At 39.6% G+C, this 14,414-nt stretch overlaps 1 protein-coding gene across 1 annotated transcript in view; it reads right to left on the bottom strand.

Annotated features, from left to right (window-relative positions):
- The window catches only part of Anapc4 (anaphase promoting complex subunit 4), a 33,476-nt gene that overhangs the window by 7,035 nt on the left and 12,027 nt on the right, over window positions 1–14,414 (bottom strand). Inside the window, exons 10-20 of the mRNA XM_021162022.1 lie at window positions 13,610–13,696; window positions 12,274–12,338; window positions 11,294–11,336; window positions 11,099–11,175; window positions 9,375–9,475; window positions 9,239–9,290; window positions 4,352–4,407; window positions 4,099–4,145; window positions 3,286–3,342; window positions 2,923–2,979; window positions 950–1,043 (exon numbers count right to left, since the gene is read on the bottom strand). Of these exons, the coding sequence (XP_021017681.1) occupies window positions 950–1,043; window positions 2,923–2,979; window positions 3,286–3,342; window positions 4,099–4,145; window positions 4,352–4,407; window positions 9,239–9,290; window positions 9,375–9,475; window positions 11,099–11,175; window positions 11,294–11,336; window positions 12,274–12,338; window positions 13,610–13,696 (736 nt within the window). The remainder of the gene's footprint in view (window positions 1–949; window positions 1,044–2,922; window positions 2,980–3,285; window positions 3,343–4,098; window positions 4,146–4,351; window positions 4,408–9,238; window positions 9,291–9,374; window positions 9,476–11,098; window positions 11,176–11,293; window positions 11,337–12,273; window positions 12,339–13,609; window positions 13,697–14,414) is intronic.

Here is a 14,414-nt window from a genome sequence, read left to right as displayed (position 1 = left end):
GTAACATCCCTCCATGGCCTCTGCATCAGCTCCTGCTTCCTGACCTGCTTGAGTTCCAGTCCTGACTTCCTTTGGTGATGAACAGCAGTGTGGAATTGTAAGCTGAATAAACCCTTTCCTCCCCAACTTGCTTCTTGGTCGTTTGTTTGTGCAGGAATAGAAACCCTGACTAAGACAGCTGTTAAGCACCAAACAGAGAATGGTATGAGAGATCGGCATGTGATCTTGGTTTCTCACTCCTCCAACCCTTGGAATTTCCCAAGTGAACAGGGAGGCTCCTGGATGCCCTCAGACGAGGGCACCTTGATCAGAAGCTTTACCTTCCAACTCTATCTGCCAACCTTAGGAGGGGAGTGCAGTGGAGGTGGGGTTCAATCACCAACTGCCAAGGACATAATCAATCACATCTATGTAATGAAATCACTCTTAAAGAAACCCATATGCTAAGGCTTGCAGAGACTCCAGGCTGTGAGCGCCTAGAACCTCTGGCTTCTCCTCCATGAATCTCCTGCTTGGCTGTCCTGTATTTATTTTTTAGTAAGCAAGTTAGGAAACCTGAATTTTTCTAAGTAGAAGAAAAGGAAGGTGTAGAAACTCCCTATGGACGGCCAGGTAGAGGTACAGGCAACCTGGCCTGGCCTTGGGACAGTCTGTCTGGTTGGGATACTGAGCCTTCACTCCTTCAGTGTCTGACACTCACTGGAGGTCTTTAGTGTCATACTGAAGTGATCATCAGAACCCTTGGATGGAATTGTGACTGACTGATGTCACTTGGTATCCCAGTGTTTTAGACACATCATGAGAATAGCACACCCCATTTGTCACTCTGCTGTCTCTCCAATCAAAGACAATGGACATAAGCACCACAACACTCGGCAGGTTTGCAGCTCAACTGTCAACTGGTGACTCAGGAGCTGGTCCCAGTTAACTAGAGGAAGCTCATGAGTACCTTTCAGGTGGGTGCTGTTTTGGAGGAAGTCATACCACTGGTTTCCTTCTGTGTTAGGGGGTGACACAAGGTCGTCGTCTTCATCTTTCAAATACTACAAGTAAGAGTGAACCGTTGCAATTCAGAAAAGAATAAAGCTCACCAAGTCACTTTTTTTCTATTTAGAATGTTACTGCCAAATTTTCTGCAAGTCCACTGTTTAAAAAGTGAGGACACAAAATTCTGTTAAATGTCAAGCAAACAAACTGTAAACAGTTGGACAGTCAGAATGGTTACCATAGAGACCATAAAACTGAGGTTAAGTTTGTGCTTCATTTTCATGAGAAAGTTTTAAATAGTAATAAATTAAGTGCCAGCTAGCAATGTAACTAGCTGTTCCAAGAGTGCCCACAGACCCCTGCAAGTCGTCAAGACGCTGCAGGGATCTAACAGATCAACAGCAGTTTTGTAACAATCCAAACACCAGTCTCTTGGCATTTGCACTGGTGGTGGGAAAAGCCAATCAAGGTAGCTGCCCAGATGAGAAGGGCACCCCAGCCACCGTATGCTCTTAGTTTTGTTCATCTGTAAAGAGCCTTTGAAGTATTTATTCTATTAAATCTCAACCTCTGAGTACAGATCTTGCATGTCTGTGTGACAGAACGGGCAGAAGGCACATGACACTTCGTGGTACACCAAACAGGAGGGTTACCCTAAGGAGAGTGATTTACACAAGTATTTCACTTTTACCTAAGACAGACACTTTCAAAGATTTGGATTGCATTTTTACTTGAAAAAGTGACTGGAGGAAAGACTGTAATTATTCATCTTGGATATTAGGAAGATGTCTTCTGGAAAATAAAACAGGCCTGTCACTCAGCCCAAGATATTTCATGCCAATGTAACATTTAACCTTCCAGCTCGGTGTGATGGTCCAGGCTTATGACCCCAGCAGGAAGACACTGGAAAGCTTCAAGCTTTTCGAGAGCTCTCAGTAAGAAACAAACTTTAAAGCAAGAATTAAAAGTTAAGAAACTGCACCTGCCACTGCTATGCCTGACAGCTTCACAGGATTAAAGAGTTCTCTGATTGGGCTAGTGACTAACAAAGTATGCCTTCTAGACAGACCTGCAATAAGATAGTAACACCTAGGAGATAGATCTATAATCTAACAGAACCAATCTTTGCCAAAACCCAACAACAACAACAACAACAACAAAAAACCCACCAGATTTTTCAAAGCCACACATGGGTAAAAGATTATTCTCCATGTAAGAAAATGGACAGATTTAAGGTTCAAGCAATGGAGAGTTCACTGACAGAATCTCAGAGTCCACACTAAAACTAACCTCTGAGAAGCCACCATCACACTGCTGTCCCTTCCAAGAAAAAGCATGTGTGAGTGCAGATATCTTTGAACTGTATTAGCCAAATCAGCATATCAAAGCAGGAACTGGACATGGAGGGAACAGGGGACTTAAACTGCCTTCTGCTAGCTGGACATCAGAGGCTTGCTAACATATAAAGGAATGCCAGGCCACTGAAATTTTCCACTAAAACATAATGAGAAGTAGATTATTTTTAATTACTGAATGAATAACTACTTTTTTACACTAACAATAGTATCCACATGTGACAGTTAACACTTGACTTAAAGAGTTTGGGGTTCTCAATAATTGTGTAGCATATAAAAGGGCTTAAAACTCAAATATTTAAGTAACATATATCTTTGGTCATCTTACTAAAAAGGCAGACTTGCAATATGTTTGAATATTAAATTCATAAACTTTGGACAATATAGATTAGTACTAAGTTTTTAAAAGTTTTAATTGAAATATAGTATCATTTCATCCCTTCCCCTTTTCTCCCACCAATCCCTCCTATCATGCCCCTTCTCTCTAATCCTACCTATGCACCACACCCAACTCCCTTTCAAATTAACGGTATTCAGTTTAAAAGTTAGTTCTTAAAATGGAAAACTTTAATGTCCATACCTGACCAACTCTTTCAACATTGAAGTATTTTCCTTTCCTATCATAAAGGTCTGGAGCCTGCAGGATAAATACAGGTTAGCTTTAAATAAATAAAGTTAGCTTTAAATCTTAAATTTAAACAAAAAATATGTATTTTGTAAGAAAGCTGTTGTTGCAGCTCCTCACAAAGAGAAGCAGACGGGCTGTCTAAGGACGTACAGGTACTGATTAGTTCAATAGTTTGGGTTTTTATTTCATTTTATTTTTATTTTTTTTAAGTAATTGCTAAGGTCTTGAACTAAATTATTTAGATGCAATTACCTTTTACCACTACTGAGGGTTAACAAAATTATTATCAGAACTATAGAAATACAAATCTCTTACCTCATTGAAATGTTCAGTGAGGAATTCAGCAACAAATGTGATATCCTTCTGAGTCATCTGTAACCAAGTGAGACAAAGAAAACCAATCAAACCAAGATGGCTTCCCAACTGTCTACAAAAGGCACAGTTCAGACAGGAGGGCTTGGACAGCCCTATCGCAGACTCTATTCTCACTGCACAGACCCCTAGGCAAGGCCACGGACACCGAGCACAGTGCTGACAACTAAAAACTACTTTAACCAAGCTTTGATTTAGGTGCTAGCCTTTTGAAGGAAAATAAACAAGCATTTAAGACTTAAGGAAGTTTAAGTAGAGACTAAATGGATGCTTTGTCACAAGTCACAGAACTTTATGACACACAGATATTATAGGTAGCCATAATAATGTGTAAGAATTTAAAAGATATAAAACACAAAAAGCTCTTTAAAAAAGTAACAAAAAACCAAGACTAGCTAGTAACTATACAAAAGTACCATAAGACCAGTAATGCTGAGCTCAACCAGAAACAGCTGACATAGGAGAGAAACAGCAGGTGTCATTAGCTATCCATGGGACACTGCCTCCGAGACACCACATACACAAAATCCAGGTTCTTCAGAACCCTTACATAAGATGGCCAGGTACATAACCTAAGCACCGCCTCCTGCATGTGTACATTATTTATAAAACCTAACAGAATGTAAATGCTGTGTAAGCAAGCTTGTTTTCAGCACTCTGTAGGGAAAGGCAGCAGAAAGTAGCCTGCACCTGCTCAGTGCTGCCTTTAGAGAGTGCGGATGTGGACATGCAGGGACATGCTGCCCACACTCCTACCTTGTTCAGCTCAGGAAGCACGTGGTCCTCTGTCATTCTCAGCATTGCTGGAAAGAAAAGAGTTTTAGAAAGTTATCTGTAAAGGTCACCAGAAACAATTGTTATTACAAATACTTTTCAAAGATTAAATGTGCTTTATTGGACTAAACCTCTCATTTTGAAGAGTTTCTTTTCACTAAAAGAAACATTTTTCTCCCCCCCAAAATTAATTGGTAAAGACTTTAAATCTGATTTATATTATCATTCAACTTACCTACATACAGCCACCGAAAAAATGCCTTGAAGTTTTTCATACTACTATCTATAACTCTAAAAAGGTTAAAAAAATAAATGAGAGAGATTATCATGTGCAGTTCATACATCATTGCTCAACTGTCATGAGAAATAATACAGCTTACTATTGTATTTTTTTTTTCCTGTCTGGATGACACTTAAACACCTAGAACAGCCAATTTTACAAATCAAACACATCCCTAAAAATATTTTCTAAAAATCAAAGTAGTTCTTTAAAAAAAAAGAAAAGAGAAAAAGAAAAAAGAGAAAAGAATGAGGCTGGTAACTTAGATTGTAACTGGGTCAAAGACCTTGCTACAAGCTCTATAACAGTTTTTCTTCAGTATTCAGAAACAAATCAGAAAAAAATTACTTTTCAATATTATTTCAGCTAAAAAATATTATTATTGGTCAATAAAAAATATTAAAAATATTAACTCCAAAAGGAAATCTTTATTACAAAATTGTATAATGTCACCACCTACAACATCAATAGACACACTAAGCTTAGTTTTGATTTTGACAATAAATCTCTAAAAAAATAAAATTTCCCTAGGCACTGCAAACATGTACCTCCAAATTTTGTACTGTACATCTTTATCTTAAAGAAACCACTTCTGAACTCCTTAAGCTTACATCTATGAGGTAATTACCCCAAGCAAGTAACACTAGGACCTCTCCTTCCTGGCTTTCCAACCCTCACCCAGAACTATGGTGCACATCAGCTCTGCAAAGTGAATTAGCATCAGTGATGGTACTAGACACAACATAGACACACAGGCAAGACTCTAACGAGGGAGCCTCTAACAGGCTCAAACAGGCCTTCAGGCTTGTCTGTGCGGGACTGTCTTGACTGTGTTAACTAATGTGGGAAGACGTAGCCCACTATGGGCAACACCATTCCCTGGGTTGGAGTCCTAAGCCTCACAGGAGTGGAAGGTGAGTAGCAAGCATGTGTGCATTCAATTCTCTGTACTCCTGAATGTGGATGTAATGTAGCTAGCTATTTTAAGTTGCTGCTGCCTTGACTTGTCTGTTACAATGAACTGTGACATAAGCCTTTCTCCCTCAATCTGATTTTTAAAAAGTCAGGGTATTTTATAACAGCAGGAATTAAACTAAGCCAGTATCTTACTTTTCTCTAAAAGATATCTGATAGAAGATTATAACGTTCCTCACAAGTTACCAAGTGATGTAACAAAAACTTTCTCATCAACAATGAAAACAAGAAGTTTCTTTGTGCCTTTTCTAAAAGCTTTCCACCCCAAGCAATCAGCCTAACATCAAAATGCGCATTGCCTCGGTTTCTCCATCTGTAAGCCAGTATAACAAGGCTGCAATTTACTTACTTGAAAAAAAAAAAAAAACAAGTAATTTAACTGCCTTCAATTTGTATTGAAAGGCAATGACGGACGGCTTACTATTTTATATATGCTTTCATCCAATGTGGTGAACCACAAAATACTTCATGGGAAGAAAAGCAATGCTAGAAGGCTTATAAACGCACAAAAAGAGAAAAATGAAAACAAATTCAAAACACCAAGGACTGGTGAGAGCAGGGCTCAGCAGCAGAGGTCAAGTGCAGGCGGAGCACAGAGTTGGGGCCAGCAAAGCCCAGGGAAACCACAGCAGGAATGAGAAGCAGCTCAGACTTAGAGACATGACAACTAACGCATCCCACTTCAACTGCACTCAATGCATGAGGCGTTCTTGCAATGCTGCAAACCCAAAGTGAACTGTAGACTAAAGTCCTGCATCTCTGGTATGAAGGAAAGTAACCATATTCTTAGAGAATACATGCAAATGTCTTCTAAGGAAAAGGCACAAAATACACACAATACACTCTCACGTGTTTACAAAGAATAAACACTGGTTAGGATATAGAAAATATAGTAAAATAATTAAAGATGGATAAGTTAAAGAAAAAAGCCTTATCTGTTAAGAGTTTGCCCTTGCCTAACTACAATCTATTCTCAACATTAACAGCAAAAGATCCTTACACAACCAAGAATTACACTGTGGCTTCCAACTGTCCAAAAGCCTCTACTACAAAAAAAAACTCTGTGCCTTCTACAGTGCCTGTGGGGTTTAGCCCAACTTCCCTTGCTCCTCTCAATTTGATCCGTTGGTTGTGCTTACTCAATCCACTTCAGCTACACTGCCTCTTGAAGTTCCTTGACCAAGCCAAATATGTTCCAAATGTCAACAGGACTCCCTCCATCCCTTCCTCCCTATGCCTAACTTCATCTTTTCTGTTAGGCCTCTCTTGATTCTGCATTTGTCCTTCATCCTGAAGGGGACTAGTTAAAGGACCCTCTTCCACACCAGCTGTGAGTGTTTCAATGAGAATGGCCCCCACAGGTTCATGTTTGAATACTTGGTTCCCACTTAGTGGAACGGTTTGAGAAGAATTAAATGGTATATATAGCCTTGTTGGGGGTTGTCACTGGGGTTAGGCTTTGAGGTTTGAAAAGACTCCTGCCATTCTTAACATGCTTCCTGCTTTCAGATCAAGATGTGTGTGCTCTCAGCTATTCCTGCCTTCATCCCCCTCTTCATGGGCTCTAGCCCTCTGGAACCAAAAGCCCAATTAAGCTCTTTCTTTCTTAAGTGGCTTTGGTCATGGTATTTTATCATGCAAACAGAAAATCAACAAAAACATCAGGATATCCACGCCCAAGGATGTGTAGTGTTTGCATATGAGTGATCGTCTCGAGACAAGGTCTATTATAATGTAAACAAATACCGTGTAAATAGCTAGCAGCCCTCCTGTAATATTTAGGGAATAATGGCAAGAGAAAACTCTGTACTTATATGATAAAGATACAACGTCCTTTCCTAAATATTTTGACCTGCAGTTGGTTGGATGCGTGCAAATGGAATCCATGTATACAAGGGGACCTTTGCATCACCACACCTCACCCTTCACCTGGTTTTTCCCGTTTCTACATATAACTCCTGACCCATATTCACTTCAGTTACCCATTGGTTTATTGTCTGCCTCACCACATTGTAATCAAAGCTTCATTATAATAAAAAAAGAGCAGAGAATTTTATCAGTTTTGATCAAAGTTATATACTCAATTTCTAGTTCTTCAAAACACAGCTTAAGAATTCAGAGTGAGCCGGGCATGGTGGCACATGCCTTTAATCCCAGCACTCGGGAGGCAGAGGCAGGCGGATTTCTGAGTTTGAGGCCAGCCTGGTCTACAGAGTGAGTTCTAGGACCAGGGCTACACAGAGAAACCCTGTTTCAAAAAAACAAAAAACAACAACAACAAAAAAATTTTTCAGAGTAAAGGATACACCCATACTCATAGTACGGGTAGACAGGGGTAACATCAGCAGTTCAAGGCTAGCCTGAGCTACATAGGGTGTTCAAGGTCAATCCTGGATATATAGCATAAGACCCTATGTTAGAAAAAAAAGTGAAACCCAAACATACGAAAGTGTTCAATGTGACATATTGAACAATTAAGCCAAGAAATTTTTCCAAAAAATAAACTGCAAAGTTAAAAATTATGAGGAAAAGTTTTAGGAAACATTGAGAAAAAAAAAAAAAGAAAGAAAACAAAACTTCATCAAGTCCACTATCTGTCCAGACAGATTTCTAGAAGAAAACTTCAGTTAATAAGGGAAAAAGAGAAATTACTACAATAAGTTAACAGGATTAAAGCTGGGGTTTTCTGTTATTTGTTTTTAGTTTTTTGAGACAGGGTTTCTCTGTGTAGCTTTGGCTGTCCTAGAATTTGATCTGTAGATCAGGCTGGCCTTAAACTCAGAAATCTGTCTGCCTCTGCCTGTCAACTTCTAGGATTAAAGGCATTTGGCATCACCACCCAATTTTAGGGTGTCTGTCAGGTTCTAAGATTAAAGTTTTGATAGTGCTTTAATATCAGATCAAGAACAGAAAGACCCACATCTAGGATTGCTACTGTGAAACTTTAAGATGTCAAAGATTTAAGACTAATAATGTTTATAAGAAGTGAAATTTAAAACTACACTTCAAAGCCATCAGAAAGCAAGTAACTGCCTACCAGCAATAAAAAAAACTCCTAAATGTAATAGAGGAATGCTTTGAAAGTTCTAGGAGAAATTATTTCTATAGATCCTAAGTCCCACCAAAACCATCAATTTTATATGAAGGTAAGAAAGAGTTGGGGACGTTTACCTTCAACATCTGCTTTCTGAGTAAGTTACTTTAGAATATGCTATCCTGAAAGCCCTAGCCTAATGCAGGAAAGCAAGACAGACAGTGTCTTTGTAAACAGCTAGACAGGGAATCGAAGCACAAAGCACAGAAGGAGCAGGTGCAGGGTATAAAGGGACAACCTGTGGGACAGAGGATTGCTAGGACGGATGGTGCAGCACCCTTCGGAAAGACAAGCCAGGCAAAGGCATGCTAGCGACGGACAGTACAAGACAACAAGAGAATCTAAGAGGGAAGGAGGTGGGGAGCACAGAACACTGTGGCTGCAGCATTTGCAAGGCTGAGAGTTTCAGGCCAGCCTGTAAACACAGGGAGTCCCTTACACAACATAACATAACACAACATAACACTACAACATAATGCAGAAAGACAAGGCCAACAGTGTTCAGGAAAATCAAGACAAAAAATAAATAAAACAAAACTGGTAGGTACAAGAAATAAAATAAGCTTTTAGGAGAATAAAGAAAGTAAACAGAAAGAGACACAGGAGTTAGAACGAGGATGAAGATGGAGAGACCAGAAAATAAAGTTTTTCATTAAATGATCTCTGTGCTACTGACATATTCTGATAAAATTTTTTCTTAAGAGATTCAGGTTCTTATTTAAGTAAAAAGTAAATATTCTCATAGCCACACTCCTGGTTAGCACATGACTTACTGGAGAAGTTCATTTGCTTTGAGGATGAAAGAACCCACAGCGGTAATAGCATCTAAAGAAAAACAGACAAAAAAGGGTCACTTGTTGAGTAAGTGAACTATATCTAGTGTAGTCTATGGAGAAATTCAATCAATACCTTCAATGCCTGCAGCATCCAGTCCTAGAGGTTCGTATTTTTGTTTCCATGAAGCCATTCCTTTAAGTTCACTCAAATGATACAGTAAAGACTCAGAGCCACTAGCAAAAGAGCAGAGATAAGTACCATTACTATCACCAAGGTGGTAGTCAACAAATCACTTGCTGATTTCAGAAAACCAAACAAATCTTAATAATCTTTCCACAGAAAAGATTGACCCAAACTATTTCGAAGAATCATCTGTGCATCATGACAACTGAGATGAAAACACAACACAAGACTACCAGATTAGATTCTCTATCACGGTCAGACTGCGTGCAGTGCTTGTCAAGCTCTCTACCCACTGAGCTGCACCTCCAGTCCTAACCCTGGCACTTTACCATGTGGACATTTGTTCAACAATAGACACTTTTGTTTAAATGACAGGATCTTACTATGTAGCCCTGACTGGCCTAGAACTGTGCAAACCAGGCTGGCCTCCAGCTCATAGAAATCCACCTGCTTCTACGTCCTGGGTGCTGGGAATAAAGATGTAAGACACCAGCCTGTCTTCACATATATTTTTAAGCTCTGACTTCATGTCAGATACCAGGTACTGGGGACAAAGTGGGAAATAATGGTAAGGTCCTCGCAGCATTTAGTCTAATAAGCAAGTTAGTTACGACCAGTCATGCAGTACATCTTCCTAACTGACTACTCTAAGGGACTTGAGGGCAACACACAGGTGAAATAGAAGACCCTGATCTACGCCAGGAACTGCTGAAGGCTTCTCTGAAGACTCAAAGACATGAAGAACTCAGGTAAAGAGAAGATGAGAGTGTTCCAAAAAGAAAGGAAGGTTATATAAGTCCTTGGGTGGAACTGGGGATGTAACTCAATAGTAGAGTTTGTTTACACAACGTGGCCAAGACTCTACATTCCATTACCAGCATCATTATTAATAAATGAACAAACAAATCAAAGATAAAATAGGGTAGGGGAGAGAAAAAAAAGCCTTGAGTGGAAGATACAATATCAAGAATGGGAAACCAAAAGGTATCTAGCATGGGTAAAGCAGAAGCAGACATGCTCGAGGCTTTGAAAAAAGCAAAGGTACTGCAAGTTTTCAAGTAACAATACACTCAGTGGGGAAAGGGAAGGAAACAGACACGGTGCAGTATGGAACAGACCAAAGCAGAAGGTACTCAGCAAGCTCAGGGGACTGTGGGTATTTCTAGAAACCCAGCGTAAGAGTTGTCAAAATACAAACCAAACACTCAGCATCCACTTACAAACGGCTTCACTCAAGTTGCTGTGCACAGAAACAGCAGGAGACCTGGAAAACCCAGGAGTAAGCCTTGGCCTAGTACTGAGAAACACTGGGACAGCCACATAGCTAACTCTTGTGTGAAACCAAGATGACAAGAACAAACTGCCAAGATATTAAATGAAAAAATATGTAAAGTATTAGAAGTTATGTGGCTTATTTTATAGTTAAATAAGAAAAAAAGCCCAAATACTCAAAAGTCCAGCCTGGTTAAAAGAATTAGAAAACTATTTTCACAATAACAATTGTCATTACCGACTTCAATCTTGGGTATGCCAAGTTCCCTAAAATGCCAATGCAAATAGCTAGAAAAGGCTTGAAAAGACAATGTCAAACAGTGGAGAGAAGGAGGCAGAAATATGACCAATGCCATGTATGTATGAATGCAGTATCAAAAAATTCTACATCACTTCCATACCTCTGTAAGTGACTTATAACCAGTTTTTGTATACTGGAATATGATGACTCTATAGACTGGCCAAGCTTTTTTAAGCCCTAATTAAGAGAAGAAAATACATTTAGCATGTAACTATGATACTATATGTCATTCCCAAAAAAGACCACTATTAAAAATGTGTTCACAGCCATTTAAACATATAGACTTTAACAGCACCTTCACTGTTAACTGGTTCATCAGGAGAGTTTGAAGTTCAGCACTGCAACAAAAAAGAAAGTATTTTAGTAATCGTTCCATTCAAACTCTGAATGTGCCATTTAAAACCTAAATTTCAAAGTACAAACAGGATTTTGGAACAAAATAATCATGAATGTACTGGCTAGTTTTGTGTCAACTTGACACAGCTGGAGTTACCATAGAGAAAGGAGCTTCAGTTGAGGAAATTCCTCCATGAGATCCAACTGTAAGACATTTTCTCAATTAGTGATCAAGGGGGAAAGGCCCCTTGTGGGTGGGACCATCTCTGGGCAGGTAGTTTTTGGGTTCTATAAGAGAGCAAGCTGAGCAAGCCAGGGGAGGCAAGCCAGTAAGGAACATCCCTCCATGGCCTCTGCATCAGCTCCTGCTCCCTGACCTGCTTGAGTTCCAGTCCTGACTTCCTTGGTGATGAACAGCAGTATGGAAATGTAAGCTGAATAAACCCTTTCCTCCCCAACTTGCTTCTTGGTCATGATGTTTGTGCAGAAATAGAAACCCTGACTAAGACAATGAAGAAATAGCACCAGTCAAATGAGGATTGTGTTTATCCGCAAAGAGACAGAAATGTCACAGGAAAATCCAGAAATACACGAATTATACATTTCTGAACATCGAGAAAGGATTAGTAATCATACCCTAGGGAGTTATTTACCCAAGGTGCCAGAAGAAAAAGATTATCTTGGCTACATAAAAGTTCTGGAATTTTTATACATCCAATATACATACGCACATTCATACTTATATATACATACAAAATGATCACATGTATATAAAAAGTTCATAGAAAATCCCAAAAACTGACATACTTTTTTGGGGGGAGAGGTCTTGTACTGGAATTTTGTATTCTCTCTTTCTAAAGGCAGTAACTACCTTTGACTAATCCCTGTCAGGAGAAGAAGGGGCAGAAAGCCCCGCTGGGATCACCGGCGTGCACTCACCTGGCTTTCCCCCACAGCAGCAAGTGCATGAACTCATCCTGCACCGATGTGCTGGTAGGTTTTTCCTAGAAAAATTTAAAAGTTACATATTTTATACTCATAAATATACTTATATTTATTTATACATGTGTTATATTTATATTATAATAAACATAAGCATATTTATTCAAAGTTATAGGGACATAATTTTAGTACAGCTCCACCCAGCTGTACCAAAGGGGAAACAAAGAGTCTGCCACGGTTTGGATGTGGCTTGTCCCCAGGGTCTCTCTGCTGAAGGCTTGCCCTTGGTGTGATGACACTGATATGGGAGACTCTTTAAGTAGTAGCTAAGGATGGAAGGTGGCGAGTCAGTGAGAAGAAATGAAGTTGACACTCTGGGGACACTGGTTAGTTCTTCCCAGAGTGGTTGTTAGAAAGAGACTCTCCACCCACACTGCCTGGCTTCCTGTGTCAGTGTGACCCCTATTAAACATGCTCTTGCCACGATGCCACCTGGCATGAACCCTCCTCAACAGATGGAAAACAAATGATGCTACATAACCCTCACAACTGTCAGAATCTAAAACTAAGAGCTAAAAAAAATTCCTTCTTGATATATTACAAGCCACAGTACTGTTACTGAAACAGAAAACTGACTAATATATTCTTCTCACACCCTGCCCCTAAATACTAAGGTTGTACTGAACCATCTAAAATAAATCTTAGCATTTTGCAAATCAAACTAATTTTTCTTTTTTTTTTTTTTTAAGATTTATTTATTATTATACATAAGTACACTATAGCTGTCTTCAGATGCACCAGAAGAGGGCGTCAGGTCTCATTACGGATGGTTGTGAGCCACCATGTGGTTGCTGGGAATTGAACTCAGGACCTTCGGAAGAGCAGTCTGTGCTCTTAACCTCTGAGTCATCTCTCCAGCCCCCAATTTTTTCTTTTAAGACTGTATTTTATAGAGTGTGTGTGTGTGTATGCACACACATGAATATAGGTATAAAAGGTATCCACAAAGGCTAAGGATGTCAGATCCCTCTAAAGCTGTAACTGCAGTTGGATGTGAGCCAACCAACTCAATCGTGGGCCCTCCACAATGGCAGCAAATGCTCTGAACTACTCAGGCAGCTCTCTGGCCTGCCACCTTCTCTTTGAGACAGGGCGTCATCCTGTAGCCCACATCAGTCTTGAATTTGTGGCAGACTTTCTGTCTTGTCTCTTCCAGTGTTGGGATTACAAAGTGTGCCGCTCTGCCCAGTTCTGACCCTCATATATCTCAAAGTAAACACAGACAGAACGAGCTCAGTATCTGCACAGGGAAGCTCGGTTAGGAGTACATTACCTGTACAAACTTGGTGAGACGGGAGTCCATCTGCATCAGAATTTCTTCCCATGCTTCACACATACATGTCAGTGACAAATTTATATACTATTAACAAAAAGAAAAGTACAGTAAAAAATATCAGTAAAAATATCAAATATCAGTAAAAAATATCAGTAAAAAATATCAAAACAACATGTTATTGCATTCTTCTTTGGCAGAATTTACTTTCAACTACTCTTCTAACTCAATAAAGCTATAGGAAAAAGAAATACATGACTAAGCTTTGGTAATCACTTAATTAAGAAACTAAATTATCCAGTGACTCTTACAAATTTACAATGACACATTCCCAAGTTTGTATTTGGGAAAACAAGTACTTTTTTTGTATTTTACACATACTGTCATGATGCTGCTTTGTTTAGGTACTCAACTGTCAGACAGGATCCCTAAGAAAAAACAAACCTCTAGAAATCTTTAACATCGGGCTGGTGAGATGGCTCAACGGGTAAAAGCACCGACTGCTCTTCTGAAGGTCTTGAGTTCAAATCCCAGCAGCCATATGGTGGCTCACAACCATCCGTAACAAGATCTGATGCCCTCTTCTGGTGTGTCTAAGAAAGCCACAGTGTACGTACATATAATAAATAAATAAATCTTAAAAAAATATATATATATTTTAGCTGGGCGTGGTGGTGCACGCCTTTAATCCCAGCACTTGGGAGGCAGAGGCAGATGGATTTCTGAGTTCGAGGCCAGCCTGGTCTACAAAGTGAGTTCCAGGACAGCCAGGGCTATACAGAGAAACCCTGTCTCGAAAAACCAA

The sequence above is a fragment of the Mus caroli genome, chromosome 5 (assembly GCF_900094665.2).
Source record: "Mus caroli chromosome 5, CAROLI_EIJ_v1.1, whole genome shotgun sequence".
NCBI lineage: Eukaryota > Metazoa > Chordata > Mammalia > Rodentia > Muridae > Mus > Mus caroli.
Note: the sequence above shows the minus strand (reverse complement) of the source record. Positions and strands in the feature narration are given on the sequence as shown.